General features: G+C 33.1%; 1 protein-coding gene across 2 annotated transcripts; it reads left to right on the top strand.

The window, feature by feature from the left end:
* Window positions 1-37: 37 nt before the first annotated feature.
* On the top strand, window positions 38-18183 carry LOC133201340 (zinc finger CCCH domain-containing protein 15-like). Of its 2 annotated transcripts, XR_009723078.1 has the most exons (13): window positions 38-197; window positions 3379-3483; window positions 4337-4436; window positions 5806-5946; window positions 8482-8573; window positions 9566-9671; window positions 9925-10001; window positions 10764-10832; window positions 11576-11653; window positions 11759-11863; window positions 12574-12730; window positions 16625-17146; window positions 17367-18183. XR_009723078.1 is itself a non-coding variant. In XM_061337146.1 (12 exons), the coding sequence occupies exons 1-12, from the start codon at window positions 132-134 to the stop codon at window positions 16822-16824; spliced, it is 1296 nt and encodes a 431-aa protein (XP_061193130.1). In that variant the 5' UTR covers window positions 38-131; the 3' UTR covers window positions 16825-18183. The 2 variants fall into 2 exon arrangements, 1 of the variants encoding a protein (XP_061193130.1); XM_061337146.1 differs by having other exon boundaries at window positions 16625-18183.
* The last annotated feature ends 288 nt before the right edge of the window (window positions 18184-18471 follow it).

Here is an 18471-nt window from a genome sequence, read left to right as displayed (position 1 = left end):
AGAGAGATTTTGAGACGCTTTTCTTATCGGGATCGGCGTTCATAAGTTCTCACTTCCGATTATTTTCTCGAGCCACATTTCGCCAGACTTTGCAACAAATCACGAAAGAAACATTAGGTTTATGAGTCAGAATGCCACCAAAGAAGAATGAACCTGGCAAAAAGACAATCGAGAAGAAAAAAGAAAAGGTTATAGAGGTAAATCACCCAACCCTGTCTTGAAATATCTCCATAATGACAGCCAGATAACACAAATATCATCATCATATGAAACTAGGTTGACATCAATTTATAAATTTAAGGTAGGCGTATTTTTTGGAGTATGTATAAATATTTTGGTTTGTTAATTGCTTATAATTATTATCAAAATATTGAAAATTAAATTTGAAAATCATAAAGATGGGACCATTATTTTGAAAATATTTGTTTGACATGTTTGATGAGAAGGTTCAAAATGTTTGGAAGGTTATGGCAGCCAGGGACTGTATTCTCTTTAGAGAAGTGGACAGGCTTTTGCCTACATCAACTTCTCTTCGCAAGCCTTCATGTTTTGATTTTGGAAAACGTATAAATTTAGAACTGGTGATGACCTACGCTGTCTGACATTTCGTCTAAAATATGCCTGAATGTATGTAACAGACCAGGGGTAGAAACTCCCTAAAAATACAACTCGCAAATAATTGCAAGTTCCAATTAAGTGAACTCGCAATTTCACATGACTACTCGCACATTTTAAAATAAAAGCTTTTTTAGATTTAAAATTAAATACATATAACAGAGTTTCCGAAAACCAAATATTTCTATCAGTCATTTGGACTGATGACTTTATGTGTTCTAAAGTCCGAAGCAAATTCTATCAGTCTGAAAAAAATTGAGTATATTTCATGTTGTAATTAAAAAGAAATTGGCATTGGTTTGTAAACCTTTCCGGGATCATTACAACACCGATTGTGAGACGACGGGTATGCAGTTAAAAAGTTCAAGTACTAGCCCATGGGCTAGTGGCAGCAATAAAGTTACAAGCCCCAAATAAAAAGTTGCTAGCTGAAATATGTGTGTGGGGGGGGGGGGGGGGCAACTAATATGAAAAAAAAGTTTATTGTTGAAAAAGTCGGGGTCTTAAGGTCATCCTTTTTAAAATTGAAAGTTAATTATCATTTGTAAAATTGAATCATGTATAAATTAATATTTATGATAGAAAATAAAAATGAATTTAAATAAATTATCTTCCCTTTTTCTGGGCATTGCACTTACTCATCTAAACTGAAACGAAAATCTTTTTTTTTTCCATCTTTAATAATTAAATGCATTGGAACTATATTTTATGTAAATCACATCACACTCGTCTTTCAGTTAATTGAGTGATCGTAAATAATTAAACGAGATATCTGCATGTGTTTACCATAAACAGAGGAATGGAGGAAATTCGGATTATGAAAAAAAACGATCGTTTTTAAAACTAAAAAAGTCAGGTAATACTGCAAAATGGATAAGATTATGGAGATTAACGAACACTAGATCATTGTGCCTGGAAATTTTTCATTTATTGGGAATTTAAAAGCAAAGAATGAGTGAAAATACCAGTAGTGCTTTTCATGTATCTCATTGGTAGTTTCACTTTTACTAGCCCAAAGGGCTATCTCCGTGCAGAAAACTACGAGTCTGACCCCCAAAAATGGTAGTCCTTGGTGTCAAGCGATCCTGGAGACATTGCAATAGATCAGAGTACAATTAATTAGAATAATCTAACTGTGTCTCAAGACAACAATCAGTCATGCGGACCGGTAGTATAGCGAATTGCATCGGACATTTCAATTTTCTATCAGTTTTGCCGGTAGGACCGATGGTTTTCGGAAACTCTGATATATCTTAAGGATAAGTAACTACTGTTAAATAAACAAAATGCAACTGCAATCTCACTGTGTTTTATTTATATTATATTGAATTGAATCAAATGTAAAGCATTTTTTTCTGTAAAATATATACAAATTATATAATTTTGGGCCACTTTCAATGCATGTTTTTCCCTCCAGTTTTTCTTGATTTACTCTTGATTTTTCTTGATCTAAGTATAAAAAATTGAGTAAAAAAAATCAACTCACAAGTTTTTGCGAGTTACTATATTTTCAACTCGCAATTTATATATTCTAACTCGCATTTTGCGAGTAATATATAGTGAATTTCAAACCCTGCAGACGTGTTACATTAACGATTTCAACATAAATAAACACAAATGTCACAAGAAAACCACCCTTTACAAGTTGTTAATCCATTTTTACAAGCTCGTCAGAAATGAAGGTTTTTGCAATGTTTTGATCTATAGCTCTCTGTTGGTCTGTCTTATTTTCTCTACCAGTGAGCTCCATTTCTTCTGCAGCTAGACATTTCATTAAATTAATGATGATAATATTGAATATAATTATTTAATGTAAAAAAAAGGTGTAAGCATATACAAAGCACATCTTTGGGAGAAACTGTCAGTGAGCAAAACTGACTCGGATACTGAGATTATCATTTGGAATGCTATTTCATAGTATTTGGTTGATAATCATATGTCTAGATACCGAGACAATAATTGTTGTAATTTCATATTGTAATAATTAATGCAATAACACTACATAAACTACTTTCTTAGTCTTCCTTTAAACCCCCCCCCCCCACCACCACCACCACCACCAAAAGAGGGTGATAGTTATTTTTCTTTGGTCAAATGAAGGTTTGCAGCACTACGTGATTATTCTAACACTGTACACACTAAAACAGACAGTTAAGACAAATATTTAAGGATTTGATAATGACTTTTAAAACTGATGCTTACATCAGCGTGATTAGAGGTAAAATATTTGTGTGAACATCCCAAGCAGTTCTGGCTGCGGTATCCAAAACAATAAAATGATACATGTATTATAAGATTGCTAGTGTTTTGAGTGTTCCCACTGAAAAAAATGGTTTAGTTATATATCTTTATTAATTTTTTTTTTTTTATAAAAAAAAAAAATTCATCTTTAAATAGTCAAACCAGTATTGTTAAAATGTGGGATGGACTTTTCATGCTTACCATTTCCAAAAAAAAGAAGATATTTTTTTGGCTTGAAACATCATTGAGTATCACAATTTTAATTTCAAAAATAGTAATATGCAATTTTTTCTTTATAATTTTTGTTACCATGACAGCAGGTTGTGTTATTTGCTTTGAAAAATATATATAAGTACAAACTGTATTTTTAATCGTATTAAGTATTTATAAGCTGCTATAATTTTCATAATCAATATCAACTTGGGCAAGGAAATCTAACAATTTTTATATTTTGATAAGATATATGTCAAAATTGTTTATTTTATGTTTGAAATGACTGATAAAATGCCAAATTTTTAATAGGACAAAACTTTTGGTTTGAAAAACAAGAAGGGAGCCAAACAGCAAAAGTACATACAGAATGTCACTCAGCAGGTCAAGTTTGGAAACCAGAAGGCCAGTAAATTGGTAAGTAGTTTCATTTGTAGTGTATGCAGAAGGCCAGTAAATTGGTAAGGAGTTACATTTGTAGTGTATACAGAAGGCCAGTAAATTGGTAAGGAGTTACATTTGTAGTGTATACAGAAGGCCAGTAAATTGGCAAGGAGTTATATTTGTAGTGTATTAATTATTATTGATATTACAACACTTTATATATTTTATATAGCTGCAGCAGAGACACTGTTTTAAGGAATGTTTATTAAAGTTTTGTGAGTGTTATTGTTTGCTGCCCTATATTGTTTTATTTCCATTAACCATTTGGTATCCTCATTGTGAAGTCACTTTTAAAAGCATGAGTTTCTTCATGTTTATTTCTGAGTGTGACTATATATGAAAATGGCATTCATTTCAATTTCATAGTTGGTTTAGTAAAAATACAAAACAAATGTAAAATTTTAATATGTAAAGGTAAGGCTTATCTGAACCAAATTCTGGAATTATATGAAACTGTACCAAGGCATATGCACTGAGGTTTTTGGTGTATTTGGTGAACAATTAAGAAACTTGTGAATATCTTTCAAAATACTAAATGTTTTTCCTTGTACAGTCTTGATTTCAGAAAAATTGGTACAAATTTAGAAAATATCAAGATACATTATTCTGTAAATTTAAAACTTAAAAATGGATTGTAAATCAAGGTGCTACTTTTCTCGTCCTTTTCTACAAGTACAAACCAGAAGAGCTACAGTATTATTAGAGATTTCATTTTTTTTTTTTAAATTGAAAATGTGCTAAATGATTTATATTTTAATTTTAAAGTGTTTGCAGAACAGTACTATCACTTGTTCCATGTCTCATTAGACTTGTACTGTATATTAAGGCACAGTTGGAAGCAGAGAAGGGTAAAAAGAAATTGGACAAGAAAAAGGAAGCAGAAGAACTGAACACTTTGTTCCGGCCAGTACAAACAATCTCCAAAGGTAGAAATTCAACTGAACACTTTGTTCAGGCCAGTACAAACAATCTCCAAAGGTAGAAATTCAACTGAACACTTTGTTCCGGCCAGTACAAACAATCTCCAAAGGTAGAAATTCAACTGAACACTTTGTTCAGGCCAGTACAAACAATCTCCAAAGGTAGAAATTCAACTGAACACTTTGTTCAGGCCAGTACAAACAATCTCCAAAGGTAGAAATTCAACTGAACACTTTGTTCAGGCCAGTACAAATAATCTCTAAAGGTAGATATTCAACTGAACACTTTGTTCAGGCAAGTACAAACAATCTCCAAAGGTAGAAATTCAGCTGAACACTTTGTTCAGGCCAGTGCAAATAATCTCTAAAGGTAGATATTCAACAGAACACTTTGTTCCAGCCAGTACAAACAATCTCCAAAGGTAGAAATTCAACTGAACACTTTGTTCAGGCCAGTACAAATAATCTCTAAAGGTAGATATTCAACAGAACACTTTGTTCCAGCCAGTACAAACAATCTCCAAAGGTAGAAATTCAACTGAACACTTTGTTCAGGCCAGTACAAACAATCTCCAAAGGTAGAAATTCAACTGAACACTTTGTTCAGGCCAGTACAAACAATCTCCAAAGGTAGAAATTCAACTGAACACTTTGTTCAGGCCAGTACAAACAATCTCCAAAGGTAGAAATTCAACTGAACATTTTGTTCAGGCCAGTACAAACAATCTCTAAAGGTAGAAATTCATCTGAACACTTTGTTCAGGCCAGTACAAACAATCTCTAAAGGTAGAATTTTAACTGAACACATTGTTCAGGCCAGTACAAACAATCTCTAAAGGTAGAAATTCATCTGAACTCTTTGTTCGGACAGTACAAACAAAGGTAGATTCTTAATAATCACACAATAGATTGAAGCTTAAAACTGCAGTTACCTAAGACTCCAGAATATCTCGGAGATTTATGGCACTCCCACTGAGTGTGAGATACCTAGCTTTGAGATACTGAGCTAAGAGATACTGTGTTTGTACATGGACATATTGCAGATTCAAAAATTCAAAATGTGTCACCCTTTTATAAAAGACATATCAGGATTCCAAACTTAGGATTTAAAATTTCTTCTATTAAACACGTGTACATGAATAAAAATTGTTGAACATGAATCAGAATTGTTTTTATTTGCTCATTGTGATTAAAATACCAAAATTAAATCCACAATTATGATTGTCGAAGAACTAACAGTTTGGAATTTGTGTGATTTGAAAGGGGGATATCAAATTTACTTTGAAGTTAGCTTCATTAAACAAGATTAGCTAGTAAATGAAAATATTAGGTAGATGAAAATCACCATTTATAGTTGATGTTTTTCTGATTTTAGGTGCTGATCCCAAATCTGTGTTGTGTGCATTTTTTAAACAAGGACAGTGCTCTAAGGGAGCTAAATGTAAATTTTCACATGACCTGAACATTGATAGGAAAGGCGAGAAGATCAATATATACGCTGATTCAAGGGAGGATGGTAAGCAAACTTTGATTATTGATGAATTACTTTACCGTAATTATGCTTATTTCCTCTGGGTCAGAATTCTGCAGATTTCCTCTTTAGGTTTAATCCATAAGTTCAGATGTTTTTATGTGAGGCTGAAGTTTTATAAACATAACAAAATGTCATTCAGACATCTTTGTTTTGAGGTTTATTGCATGCTAAGCAAACATGACACTGATGTACATAGGGTAACAGTTATACATGACTTGTAAACATAGATGGATTCAAACCTCATGGCTATAACATAAATTATAACTGAAATCCAGCTGTTGTCCAAATTTTGCAGACATATAAAAACATGATTCATATACTGTATATAGGGAAATTTTTGTCCCCGTTTTATTTTCGCCCCTTTCGCCCTACTCTATGCCCCGCCATGAATATGGCATATAGTGTTTGTCATGTCCGTCTTCCGTCCTTCTGTCCTTCCGTCTGTCCTTCCGTCACACTTTGCGTTTAGCTCTGTTCAAAGATCAGTTTCAAAGAAACTATCCAAGATATTTTTAACAAACTTCATATGCTGATAGATATTGATGAGAGCTATGCAACTGCATCAACATTTTTTGACCTTGACCTTTCCTTTGACCTTGACCTAACTTTTCTGAAATTAGTGTTTAGCTCAGTGTTAAAGATACCATTCAAGATAGTGTAATCAAACTTCATATGTTGATACATACTGATGTAAGCTATTCAACTGCATCAACATTTTTTGACCTTGACCTTTCTTCTGACCTTGACCTCACTTTTCTTGAATTAGTGTTTAGCTCAGTGTTAAAGATACCATTCAAGATAGTGTAATCAAACTTCATATGTTGATACATACTGATGTAAGCTATTCAACTACATCAACGTTTTTTGACCTTGACCTTTCTTTTGACCTTGACCTCTGAATTGGTGTTTAGCTCAGTTTTAATGAAACCATTCAAGATATTTTTAACAAACTTCATATGCTGATACATACTGATGAGAGCTATTCAACTGCATCAATATTTTTTACCTTGACCTCTCCTTTGACCTTGACCTCACTTTTCTTAAATTAGTGTTTAGCTCAGTTTTAAAGATACCATTCAAGATAGTGTTATCAAACTTCATATGCTGATATATACTGATGAGAGCTATTCAACTGCAGCAACATTTTTTGACCTTGACCTTTCCTTTGACCTTGACCTCACTTTTCTTATATTAGTGTCAAACTTCATATGCTGATACATACTGATGAAAGGTATTCAACTGCATCAATATTTTTTGACCTTGACCTTTCCTTTGACCTTGACCTCACTTTTCTTAACTTATTGTTTAGCTCAGTTTTAAAGAAACCATTCCTAATATTTTTATCAAACCTCATATGCTTATACATACTGATGTAACATTTTCAACTGCATCAACAATTTTTGACCTTGACCTTTCCTTTCACCTTGACCTCACTTTTCTTAAATTAGTGTCAAACTTCATATTGCTGATACATACTGATGTAAGATATTCAACTGCATCAATATTTTTTCACCTTGACCTTTCCTTTGACCTTGACCTCACTTTTCTCAATTTGTGTTAAAACGTTGTATTACTAATATACCCTCGGCAGGGCATTCATGTCCTATGGACATATTTCTAGTTTATTATGTTTTTGCCATTAAATGTATATCACTTACAGGTATTTTACTCTATGTTTCATATTGCTGCAACATATTATGAATTAGGCCAAAAAAAATTAATTACTTGGTTCTCAGGCCAGTTTTCTCAAAAATAAATGCAGGAGGGAGGCATTTTTTTTTCCTTTTTATCTCATAAAAAACAGATGCGGGATTTTTTATTTTTTTTTTATAATTTCAAAACTAGCAACTTTTAATCAACAGTGCTTCAACATCAAGTGTAGAAATCAAGATAATTTATTTCCTGCTTCTTTCTCTTTTCTCTTGCATCTTCTACATTCTGATGATTCATGTAATGAAACGACGGCATCCTAAAAATCAGACGTGTTAAACTTACAGAACCCAACACTTTTAGTGATGCATCTGGTCAATTGCTTATGTAACATGACTAACCTAAGTGTTTTAGCACTATAAATAGCGCTTACGATTTTATTCAACATGACATCAGATATTTAATCTTTTTTATAATTGATAAGAAGGTCTATATACTGTAGACACACTTTTTTTCTGAATTGTATTAATTTATGCTCTGTATCTGTATGTATGTGGTTACACATTCCCCCCAAAATTTGTCACAGTGTAATGAAAGTGTGTTTTAGAATGGCAACAGAAAAATGTGCATAATCTTTGACCCACAGATTAAATGGAAATTGTTATTCCACAGAATAATGACGCCATGCAAAAAAATGTGTTATGGTATTCCAAAGTGTCCTTAATTACTAGTTAAGATCAATGTTATGATCCCTCAAAATCTACAAATACTTTCATAACAAAGGAGACTTAAATATATTCATAATGTAGTCTCCATTTTGTTTGGTTGTTGTCTTTTGAATCAGTGTGATTTTCACTTTCACTGCAGATACAATGGAGAATTGGGATGAAGATCAGCTCCGAGATGTGGTTAACAAAAAACATGGAGAACATGAAAAGTCACTACCCAAAACCACAATTGTAAGTCACTACCCAAAACCACAATAATGTAAGTCAATACCCAAAACCACAATTATAAATCACTACTCAAAACCACAATTGTAATTCACTACCCAAACCACAATAATATAAGTCACTACCCAAAACCACAATTCTAAGTCACTACCCAAAACCAAAATAATGTAAGTCACTACCCAAAACCACAATTGTTAGTCACTACCCAAAACCACAATAATATAAGTCACTACCCAAAACCACAATTGCAAGTCACTACTCAAAACCACAATTGTAAGTCAATACCCAAAACCAAATAAGTCACTACCCAAAACCACAATTGTAAGTCACTACCCAAAACACAATTATAAGTTGATACCCAAAATCATAATTGTAAGTCATGACCCAAAATCACAAATGTAAGTCACTACCCAAAATCACAAATGTAAGTCAATACCTTAAATCACAATTGTAAGTCACTACCCAAAGCCAAAATTGTAAGTCACTACCCAACACCACAATTGTAAGTCACGACCCAAAATCACAACTGTAAGTCACTACTCAAAACCACAATTGTAAGTCACTACCCAAAGCCAAAATTGTAAGTCACTACCCAAAACCACAATTGTAAGTCACTACCCAAAACCACAATTGTAAGTACAACTACAGTAAACTATCCAAAACCACAATTATAAGTCACTACTCAAAACCACAATTTTAAGTCAATACCCAAAACCACATAAGTCAATACCCAAAACCACAATTGTAAGTCACTACCCAAAACCACAATTGTAAGTACAACTACTATGAACTATCCAAAACCACAATTGTAAGTCATATCTCAAAACTCAAGTCATATCTCCAAAATCACAATTGTATGTAAATAAACACGAGAAAAGCTTCTCAGAAAGATTACTTATGTAGCCTCAAGTAAGCTTCATGACTATGTTAACTTTTGTAGTTTAAAAGGACAATGAACTGTTTACTTTGATAAACTTATCTCATATATTTTTATGTAGATATGTAAATATTTCCTGGAAGCTGTGGAATCAAGCAAATATGGCTGGTTTTGGGAATGTCCAAATGGAGGGAAGAAATGTCACTACAAACACTGTCTACCCCCAGGTAATGATCCCTGTCTCAGGTAACGATACAAACATTGTCAACCCCTAGGTAATGGTCAGTGATTCAGGTAACAGTACAAACACTGTCTACCCCTAGGTAACGATCCCTGTCTCAGGTTATGATCTTTGTCTCAGGTAATGATATAAGTATTGTCTTTCTGCAGGTAATGATACCCATTAGTTAAGATTTCCTTAATATGAAAAAGTATTTTTTTTTATTTTATTTAGTTATACACAAGCTACTTCTTTCACAGGTTTTGTTTTAAAGAAAGATCAAAAGAAAGAAGAGAAAGGAGAAACAATTACGATAGAGGAGTTAATTGAAAAAGAGGTTTGTGATGCAAGTTAGGCTTGCTTTTTTGTTAACATATATACACAATGTTTTCTATTATCTTTATGAAATAATGCCATTGCATAAAATGATTTTCAAGAACACCATAATAAATTCTATGCAAATGAAGAACAATTTAATCTGATATTACTGTTTACAAATTTGATTTTGCTCACTTAATTTTATGATGCATTTTAACAAAATTTGTTATTGTTTTTGCTACATTTTTGAATGTATTGTTTTAGTCCTTTTTGATAACTTTTGTAATTTAAAAAAGGGCAATGTTGTTTGCAAGTTTGATGGGACGATAATAACATGAGGCAAAAATAAACCTGTATACAGTATTTATTAGCTCATTTGAGCCAAAGGCTCAAGTAAGCTTTTCTGAACAAAATCTGTCCATTTTCTGTCATGTCATCATTGTTGTCGAAAACTTTTCACAATTTCATCTTCTTCTCCAGAATCACTGAACCAGTTTCCTTTTGTGATGGGATTCAAGTTTGTTAAATGAAGTGCCATGTCCTTTTATAAAGAGAGATGAATAAGAATTTTTGAAAATTTAATGGCATCTTATAAAAATCTTTTATTCAAGAACCACTGGGCCAGAAAAGATGAATTTTACCGGTAGTTGAAAGCTACCTTACATATTGTAGATTCAAGTTTGTTCAAATCATAACCCCGGGGGTAGGGTGGGACCACAACAGGGAATCAAAGTTTGAAGTAGGAATATATAGAAAAAAATCTTCTTTTTTTTTATTACAGCGTGCAGCACTTGGTGGTGGAACCACAAAAGTCACGTTAGAATCATTTCTTAAGTGGAAGGAAAGAAAGGTGTGTAGTGTGACAAAATTAATCAGTGTTAATTAGCTATATTTACATTCCACATGTATTTTGCTTATAAAGTGTGAGAAAAGCTACAGTATTCAAATCATCAAAAGACAGACAGGGGGTCAAAAGGTTAAAGTATGCTTTTTATTTTGACGTCACAAACGTTGAACCCCATGGAAGTGTAATGTTATAAGTGAAATTCAAAATTCATGCTCACATTGAAAACTAAATCACATTTGCGGTCAAGGCAAGGAGTTAAAAATGTTTGTTTGTTTGTATGTTGTTTAAAGTCCATCTTGAGTATTTTTCACTCATATGGAGACGCCACCACTTGCCGGTGAAGAGGTGCAAATTTTGTCCTATACTCGGCACTTACAGCCATTGAGCAGTGAGGGATCTTTTTCGTGCAATATAAGCATTGAATCATTATTCTTTGAAAGATATAGTCTCATAACTGCAACAGTGTGCAAACAAATTTTCATAACACACTAACATCACTCAATTTGTTTGCACACACCGTTGCAGTTATGAGACTATATCTTTCAAAAAACAATGATTCAATGCTTAATAATTAGACATGAATAATCTTTGTCATGAACATTCTGTTTACAAACAATCTTAGTCTAAGAATATTTTAATCATGGAATAATTACTGATTAAAGTTGTTGACAGATAATTAGTAGTGATTAAGTTTTCTGGGTTTTGTGACATTTTAATATGAGATTTTTGATGTTTTTTTTAACCAGAGGAAAGAGAAGATTGAGCAGGCTAAAGCTGCTCAAGAGAAGAAGAGAGCTGACTACAAAGCTGGCAAGGCATTTGGAGTAAGTTCTCATTTTTCACCAGCAGTTATAGCAAGGTTTACTGGAGTATATTCATAGTCAGATGTATAAGTAAGTCTTCTTAACATCTGTTGATGAATGTTACAGATTAGTGGAAGAGAGATGTTTGAATTTAACCCTGACCTTGTGGGTGAAGATGACGATGAGGCCACAGAAGGGGCAATAGAAAGAGAGCAGGATTCAGATGATGAGGCAAGTACTATAAATATAGCAAAATAAATCATTACCTGAACCAGGACAATCTAAAGATACATTTTTAAACTCAATTTAAATTTTCACAATTGTAAATTATAATAAAGTTTGTTTTCTGGCTTATAATAATTATGCTTTTGTTAAGACAGAACAGTAAGTCCAGATATTATAATTAGATAATATGTCAACTTTCTTGACTCATGATGGTTCACACAGAAATGAGCATGCATTAAGATTGATATTCTATTTATATGAACAAGAATTAAGATTGATATTCTTTTAAGAACTGAATTTAATTTTTGAGAATTCATGAGGACGTGAGCTACGACGCTTTACACCTGCATATTTATCATGAAGCATTAACGTGTGTACCTCATGAATTCTCAAAAATTAAATTTATATCTTATATTTACGGTATTTTTCTGATGACATATTTTTGTCATTCAACGATCATTTTTGAAAAAAAAAGTTTGCACTATTTTTTGACTTCAATTACCTCACAATGGAAATATTCCTACTCATCCCAAGGTAGATCATGAGAACATGAACTTTTTCCACTTTGCAAAGAATCTTAAGGAAAAATATTTGGAAATGTAAATATATTTATATGAACATACATTATGTTTGTTATTCTGCTTATATGAACATGCATTAGGATTAATATTCTATTTATATGAACATGCATTAAGATTGATATTCTATTTGTAAAGGCTGAAGAGAGAGTGAAGGTGCATGATATAAACCTTGAGTATTTAATGTCAGAGGCCCAAGAATCTGATGGCTCAGGAACCGTGGTTACGGAGCGCAAGTTTGAGGTCTCCTCAGGGGCAGGAGGAGAGCCTTCATCAGCGATGTCTAATAAAACAGGTCAGTGTTACAAAATAAGTCAATAATAATAACAAACAGGGTCAGTGTAATAAAACAGGTCAGTGTTACAAAATAGGTCAATAATTATAAGAAACAGTTCAGTGTATAAAACAGGTCAGTGTCACAAAATAGGTGAATAATTGTAACAAAGAGGATCAGTGTAACAAAACAGATCAGTGTAACAAAATAGGTCAATATATGTAACAAAAAGGGTCAGTGTAACAAAATAGGTCGTGTAATAAAACAGGTCAGTGTCACAAAATAGGTCAATATATGTAACAAAAAGGGTCATTGTAACAAAATAAATCAATGTAATGAAACAGGTCAGTGTTAAAAAATAGGTCAATCTTTGTAGCAAAAAGGGTCAGTTTAACAAGACAGGTCAGTCACACTTACAAAATAGGTCAATAGTTGTAACAAAAAATTTCAGTATAACAAAACAGGTCAGTGTAACAAAATAGGTCAGTGTAATAAAATAGGTCAGTGTTAAAAAATAGGTCAATATATATTACAAAAAGGGTCAATGTAACAAAACAGGTCAGTCTCACAAAATAGATCAATAGTTGTAACAAAAAGGGTCAGTGTAACAAAATAGGTCAGTGTAATAAAACAGGTTAGTGTTAAAAAATAGGTCAATATATAAAATAGGTCAGTATAACAAGACGGGTTGGTGTAATAAAACAGGTCAGTGTTGAAAAATAGGTCAATCACAGGCGCTTGACGTTTTTAACCTTTCTTTCCATAAATAAAAAATCCCCCATACTATAATAATAACAAGGTTCGTCACGGTCGCCATCTTGAATTTTTCAGTTCAGCTACTTCGCCTCGATTTTTAGTCTACAATGTGTTTAAAATTAACCGATACAACCGTTTCCCTCAAGTACTTACTTTAACTATGCCTCCACTTTTGGGCAATTCAACTCAAATCACATTAAATCCTCTCTAATTCCTAAAATGTCGCTTCAAACTCAGTCTACTGCTACCGATTCCGTAAAACTTGGAAAAGGGAGGCCGGAAGTTGATGTTAGAACGTCACAATCCGGGAAAGCCCTTTTCTGATTGGTGGATATCTTGAGAGTTATATTAATATTAAAATCGCGGTAAAAAGAGCTGTTTGATACTTGAAAAAAAAGGAGCTTGAGCAGTTCTAGACTACCGGTACGTATTATATAAATAACTTAGTAATATATATTGATACATCTATAGTCCCCAACTGTTTGCAAATTAGCCTAAAACTGTGTACTTTTTCAACTGCTATTTAAGAAACACTGACATATTAAGGCTGAATTGTATACACTGTATTTTACATACAGAGGCATAGTTACACACCTTAAAGTAAAAAGGGGGGGGGGGCTTAAATCCAAATAAAAATTCAATGATATTGTCAAAACATAAAAGCGTTTACAATCTAATTCTGAAATTAAGGAGGGGAGGTGTTCTGGTAGATTTTGAAAATAAATTTGATTGTCCTTCACTGACATGGAAATAAAGCTGGGAAAAAATTGCCAGCCCAGCCCCCCCCCCTCCGGAATCAATTGGTCCTTCCTTAACAATAAATGAATGGCAATATAATCTGTGAGGCCACCCATATAGGTCCCAGGCAAAGCCTTGATTGTGGTGGGGGAGGGGGGGGGGGGGAAGCTAGCTCCTGGTTGTACAAATATATCAATCACATTCTTGCAGGAAATAATATGGTATTTGGCTTTTCTTATGAAAGACAAGACAGTAATATTGTTTTTAACACGATGTTTAACTTTCTCGAAAACTTATTGTAAATGTACTTTAGGCATACAGAATCTTTTACCGCTACATTTGTATCGTCTGCTCTCTGTTATAATATGTATAATGTTCAGCAACAAGTATTTTAAGTTTTAGTAGCAAAAATAATTTTAAAATCATATACTACAGTTGCGGATCCAGGGATCTTGAAAGGGGGGCGACCAGTTTGGGGTCAGGGTAGGGGCCCACAACCACACACAAAAAAATTGCTTTATTAAATCTTATGTATATTTTGAACACAAAAGGGGGAGGGCGGGCCCCCTGCCTCCTCTAAATCCGCCAGTGTACTATTTGATCAAGCCATTTGACGATAATTAAACTTAATTTCTCAATGGTCTTATAGAATTATCAATGTGTTATAGAACACTTACTATAGATTAATGATTTATTGGATTTGGCAATGATTCAATAAAAGATTTCAAATAGACGTAATAATATAAAAATGACAATTACAAATGTAATAATGTCAAAATATTTGCCGGATGATGCTAATTAATACTTTTTTCTCTCAACAATCTCTCTCTTTCTCTCTTAGACCTAGATTTTTTTTAAAACGATGTGTAGTAACGCACTTGCGTACTTGCAGAGACAGCTACGCGCCTGTAGAAAGAGAGGACATGGAGGTTCAGTTATCTGGACCAGCTCACCACTGTGATGAAAATAAAACATACACATATTTATCCTTCTTTTTTAATGTTATAAAAGGATTTATCTAGGATGACTGACCTTGAACTACACAACGCAAAGAGTAGTTTAAAATTTTCATCGCTTCCAAACACTGAAAATAGTACCATTATAGGGAAGAAATATTTATGCCCGAATGCAAGGGGTCTGGTTTACACGAGAAATTAGTAACCAGAATTCCAGGACCAAGCATAATTTTTATTTCCTCGTGATTTCTTCTTCAACAAAATAAAAGAAAAAAAATCTTTCACATATTATTTGTGATGATTATGGAAAGCATCGGCCTGCTCTACATTCAACACGTCGAAAAAGTTTGTCACTGTCTTTGCATGATTTTTCCCGCGAAACGTCATATTTCTTTTAACCAATTAAATTTAAGTAGAGGGAATTCCCATAATTTACATAAAAACAACATCAACTTCCGGCCTCCCTTTTCCTAAGTTTTACGGAATCGGTAGCAGTAGACTGAGTTTGAAGCGACATTTTAAGAATTAGAGAGGATTTAATGTGATTTGAGTTGAATTGCCCAAAAGTGGAGGCATAGTTAAAGTAAGTACTTGAGGGAAACGGTTGTATCGGTTAATTTTAAACACATTGTAGACTAAAAATCGAGGCGAAGTAGCTGAACTGAAAAATTCAAGATGGCGACCGTGACGAACCTTATTATTATAGTATGGGGGATTTTTTATTTATGGAAAGAAAGGTTAAAAACGTCAAGCGCCTGTGAGGTCAATATATGTTACAAAGAGGGCAAGTGTAACTAAAAGGGTCATTTTAACAAAAAAGGTCAGTGTAATAAGGTCAGTGTAGCAGCCTGGGTCAGCGTAGCGAAATGGGTCTGTGTATTGACACAGGTAAGTGTATGTAGCAAAATAAGCCAGTGTAATATGACACGTGGTCTATATATTAAAACGTATCATTGTATTTAATAATAAGATAAATGCATCCAACAGAAAAGATCAATGCATCAAACAAAACATATTGATGTATTTAAGAAAAAAAAATGGTCAGTTTATGTAAGAGGAAAGGTAATTGTATCATACATACTTGTATCTTACAAGATAGGTCAGGGTATTTAAAGTAACAGGCCATTCATTGGAAATAGCAATATACAAGTCTTTGTATTTAACAAAACAGGTCCATAATTGATACAGACCAGCTAGGTCAGTGTATTGAAATTATAAAGATAATTGACGATGTTATATACAAATTCTGCAATATTTCAGAAAAAATACAATAATTTTAAAGTAGATTTATAATGAATACTTTTTTTTCACAAAACACAGCATTGTTAACAATAATACATGTATGTTTGACTGTATTCTGTACACTGAGATCAGTTTATAGCATCAAAATTCTCAGGGTTTTCAGAAATTTGCACTTGCTGATATTAAAATTAGTTTAAAGTTACTTTAACTTCTTGTCCTGAAGATGAATCTAAAAAGCTGGATGAAGCAGCTGCACTACCTGCAGAAGACAAGCCTGCCACAGAAACGGACGCCGCAATAGCTGCCGCGATGGCTGCCACAGTGAACGGTGAGGAGGTGGAGATTGATGAGGAACTTTTTGGTGGTGATGATATTGACGATGTGGAAGATGAACTAGACACTCTCGATCTAGATGATGAATAGCAGTAGTCTCCCTTGAATTATTTATCTGTTCTCTGTTTTCCTCAGATTAAATGCCTTAACATTTTCCAAAATGAATGCAGGAAAGAAAATCTTGCAATGAAGTCTGAATACCTAAATTGTGAAGGAAATATGGGTGTCTTATAATATACACTTCAGCTTTAGTTTAAATATTGTTACACAAGGAATCAAAAGATAAATGTTCTGAACAGGTTGATAATACTACATATCAAAAATGATATACTGTGGAATCATTTTAATTTGTAGGGGTCACTGTTCATGGACAAACAAAATTTATTTTTTGGTTATTGACATAATTTCTTGAGTAACTTGTATATACTGTAAACCAACTTTTATTTGCGACGACTTTATTTCGCGATTTACCGGGGATAAACTAGTTCGCGACGATTAATTTTCGCGATTAGGCCTATTTTTATCTGTTGTTCATAGAAAGAGAGACTTTAAGGACCGGTTCGCGGCGAGAAATATTCACAATGACGAGGCTCTCGCGAACCTCACGAAAATTTCTCGCACACAAATAAAAGTTGGTTTACAGTATAAAGGATGTGTTGACGAAATTTTGGTTTGTGGGGATGTAAATTCATAAGAAAGGGCTGCCAAGAATTCATGAACTGGACCTCCCACAAACATTGAGGATTCCACAGTGATTTCATAATACAAACATGTAGTTGTGATTGAAGTGTTTCTAAGGATTCCTTTATAAAATGAAAGAATAAAAAAGTTGTTCTATTATTAATATAAAAAGGTTTATAATGCGTTTTTTTTTTTTTTTTTTATAATAAAAGTTTAATTATTAAGTGTGAAAAAAAAAAAAATCTAACCTCCAATTATGGTAATGAATATATTTTGATGCCAAAAATGATTATTATTCTATGTCTGCATTTTATGAAAACAAAATCTATGCTGTATTTACATGTATTTATATAAATTTGCTGTTTGGTGTAGATTACAAAGTGCTGTTATGTGCATCAGTTCATAGTAGGTGCAATGTTTAAAAAGAGCAGAGAAAATTTCCCAAAACGTTTTAGTTACTTAGTCATGTTGATTATTGAGAGTATTAACTTAATGAATTATTTCTCACTCCCATGAAATCTGTCGTAGAAAGAAAATATAGTTGTGATTTCATTAAGAGTCACATCACTGTTTTGGTAACAACAGCTGTCTTACATCATAGGTGTAGGACAGCTTAATAAATGCCCAAGATTCTTCTTTAGATATGAAAATAATTCATTATAAAGTTCAGGTATGTAAAACAATGCAATGTTGAATATTATACGAGTGGATTTGGTTAGCAGAAAGGCAGTCGTAATTGGAAATTGAATAAACAATTATGATGTTTCATTTTCTCAGTTTTATGCTTCTGTTTTGCATATGTGGCACAAGATGGTCTTGGTAGACTCCTATTAATGGAATTTTACTTCCCATTAATGAAGTTTGAGAGGGGGAAATATAGGAATCACCTTCTCTGTCTGTCCATGCAATAGTGTCTGGACAATAACATCATAGGCTACTGGAGACAAATTGGAATCGTGTTCTTGACAGAAAGATTGCTTGTGACTTAGTTGATTATTATTATGACCTTAAAACCCAAAGTCATTTTGGCAGGTTCAAGGTCAAGGTCACTGGCAG

This window comes from Saccostrea echinata, unplaced genomic scaffold (genome assembly GCF_033153115.1).
Source record: "Saccostrea echinata isolate AGI-Se365-2 ecotype Australia unplaced genomic scaffold, CSIRO_AGI_Sech_v1 ptg000043l, whole genome shotgun sequence".
Lineage (NCBI taxonomy): Eukaryota > Metazoa > Mollusca > Bivalvia > Ostreida > Ostreidae > Saccostrea > Saccostrea echinata.
Note: the sequence above shows the minus strand (reverse complement) of the source record. Positions and strands in the feature narration are given on the sequence as shown.

Coding starts and splice junctions, on each gene's coding strand:
- LOC133201340 (XM_061337146.1), top strand. CDS start 132: ATGCCACCAAAGAAGAATGAACCTGGCAAAAAGACAATCGAGAAGAAA. Junction 5,947..8,481: donor CGCTGATTCAAGGGAGGATG/GTAAGCAAACTT, acceptor CTTTCACTGCAG/ATACAATGGAGAATTGGGAT. Junction 12,731..16,624: donor AGCGATGTCTAATAAAACAG/GTCAGTGTTACA, acceptor CTTGTCCTGAAG/ATGAATCTAAAAAGCTGGAT.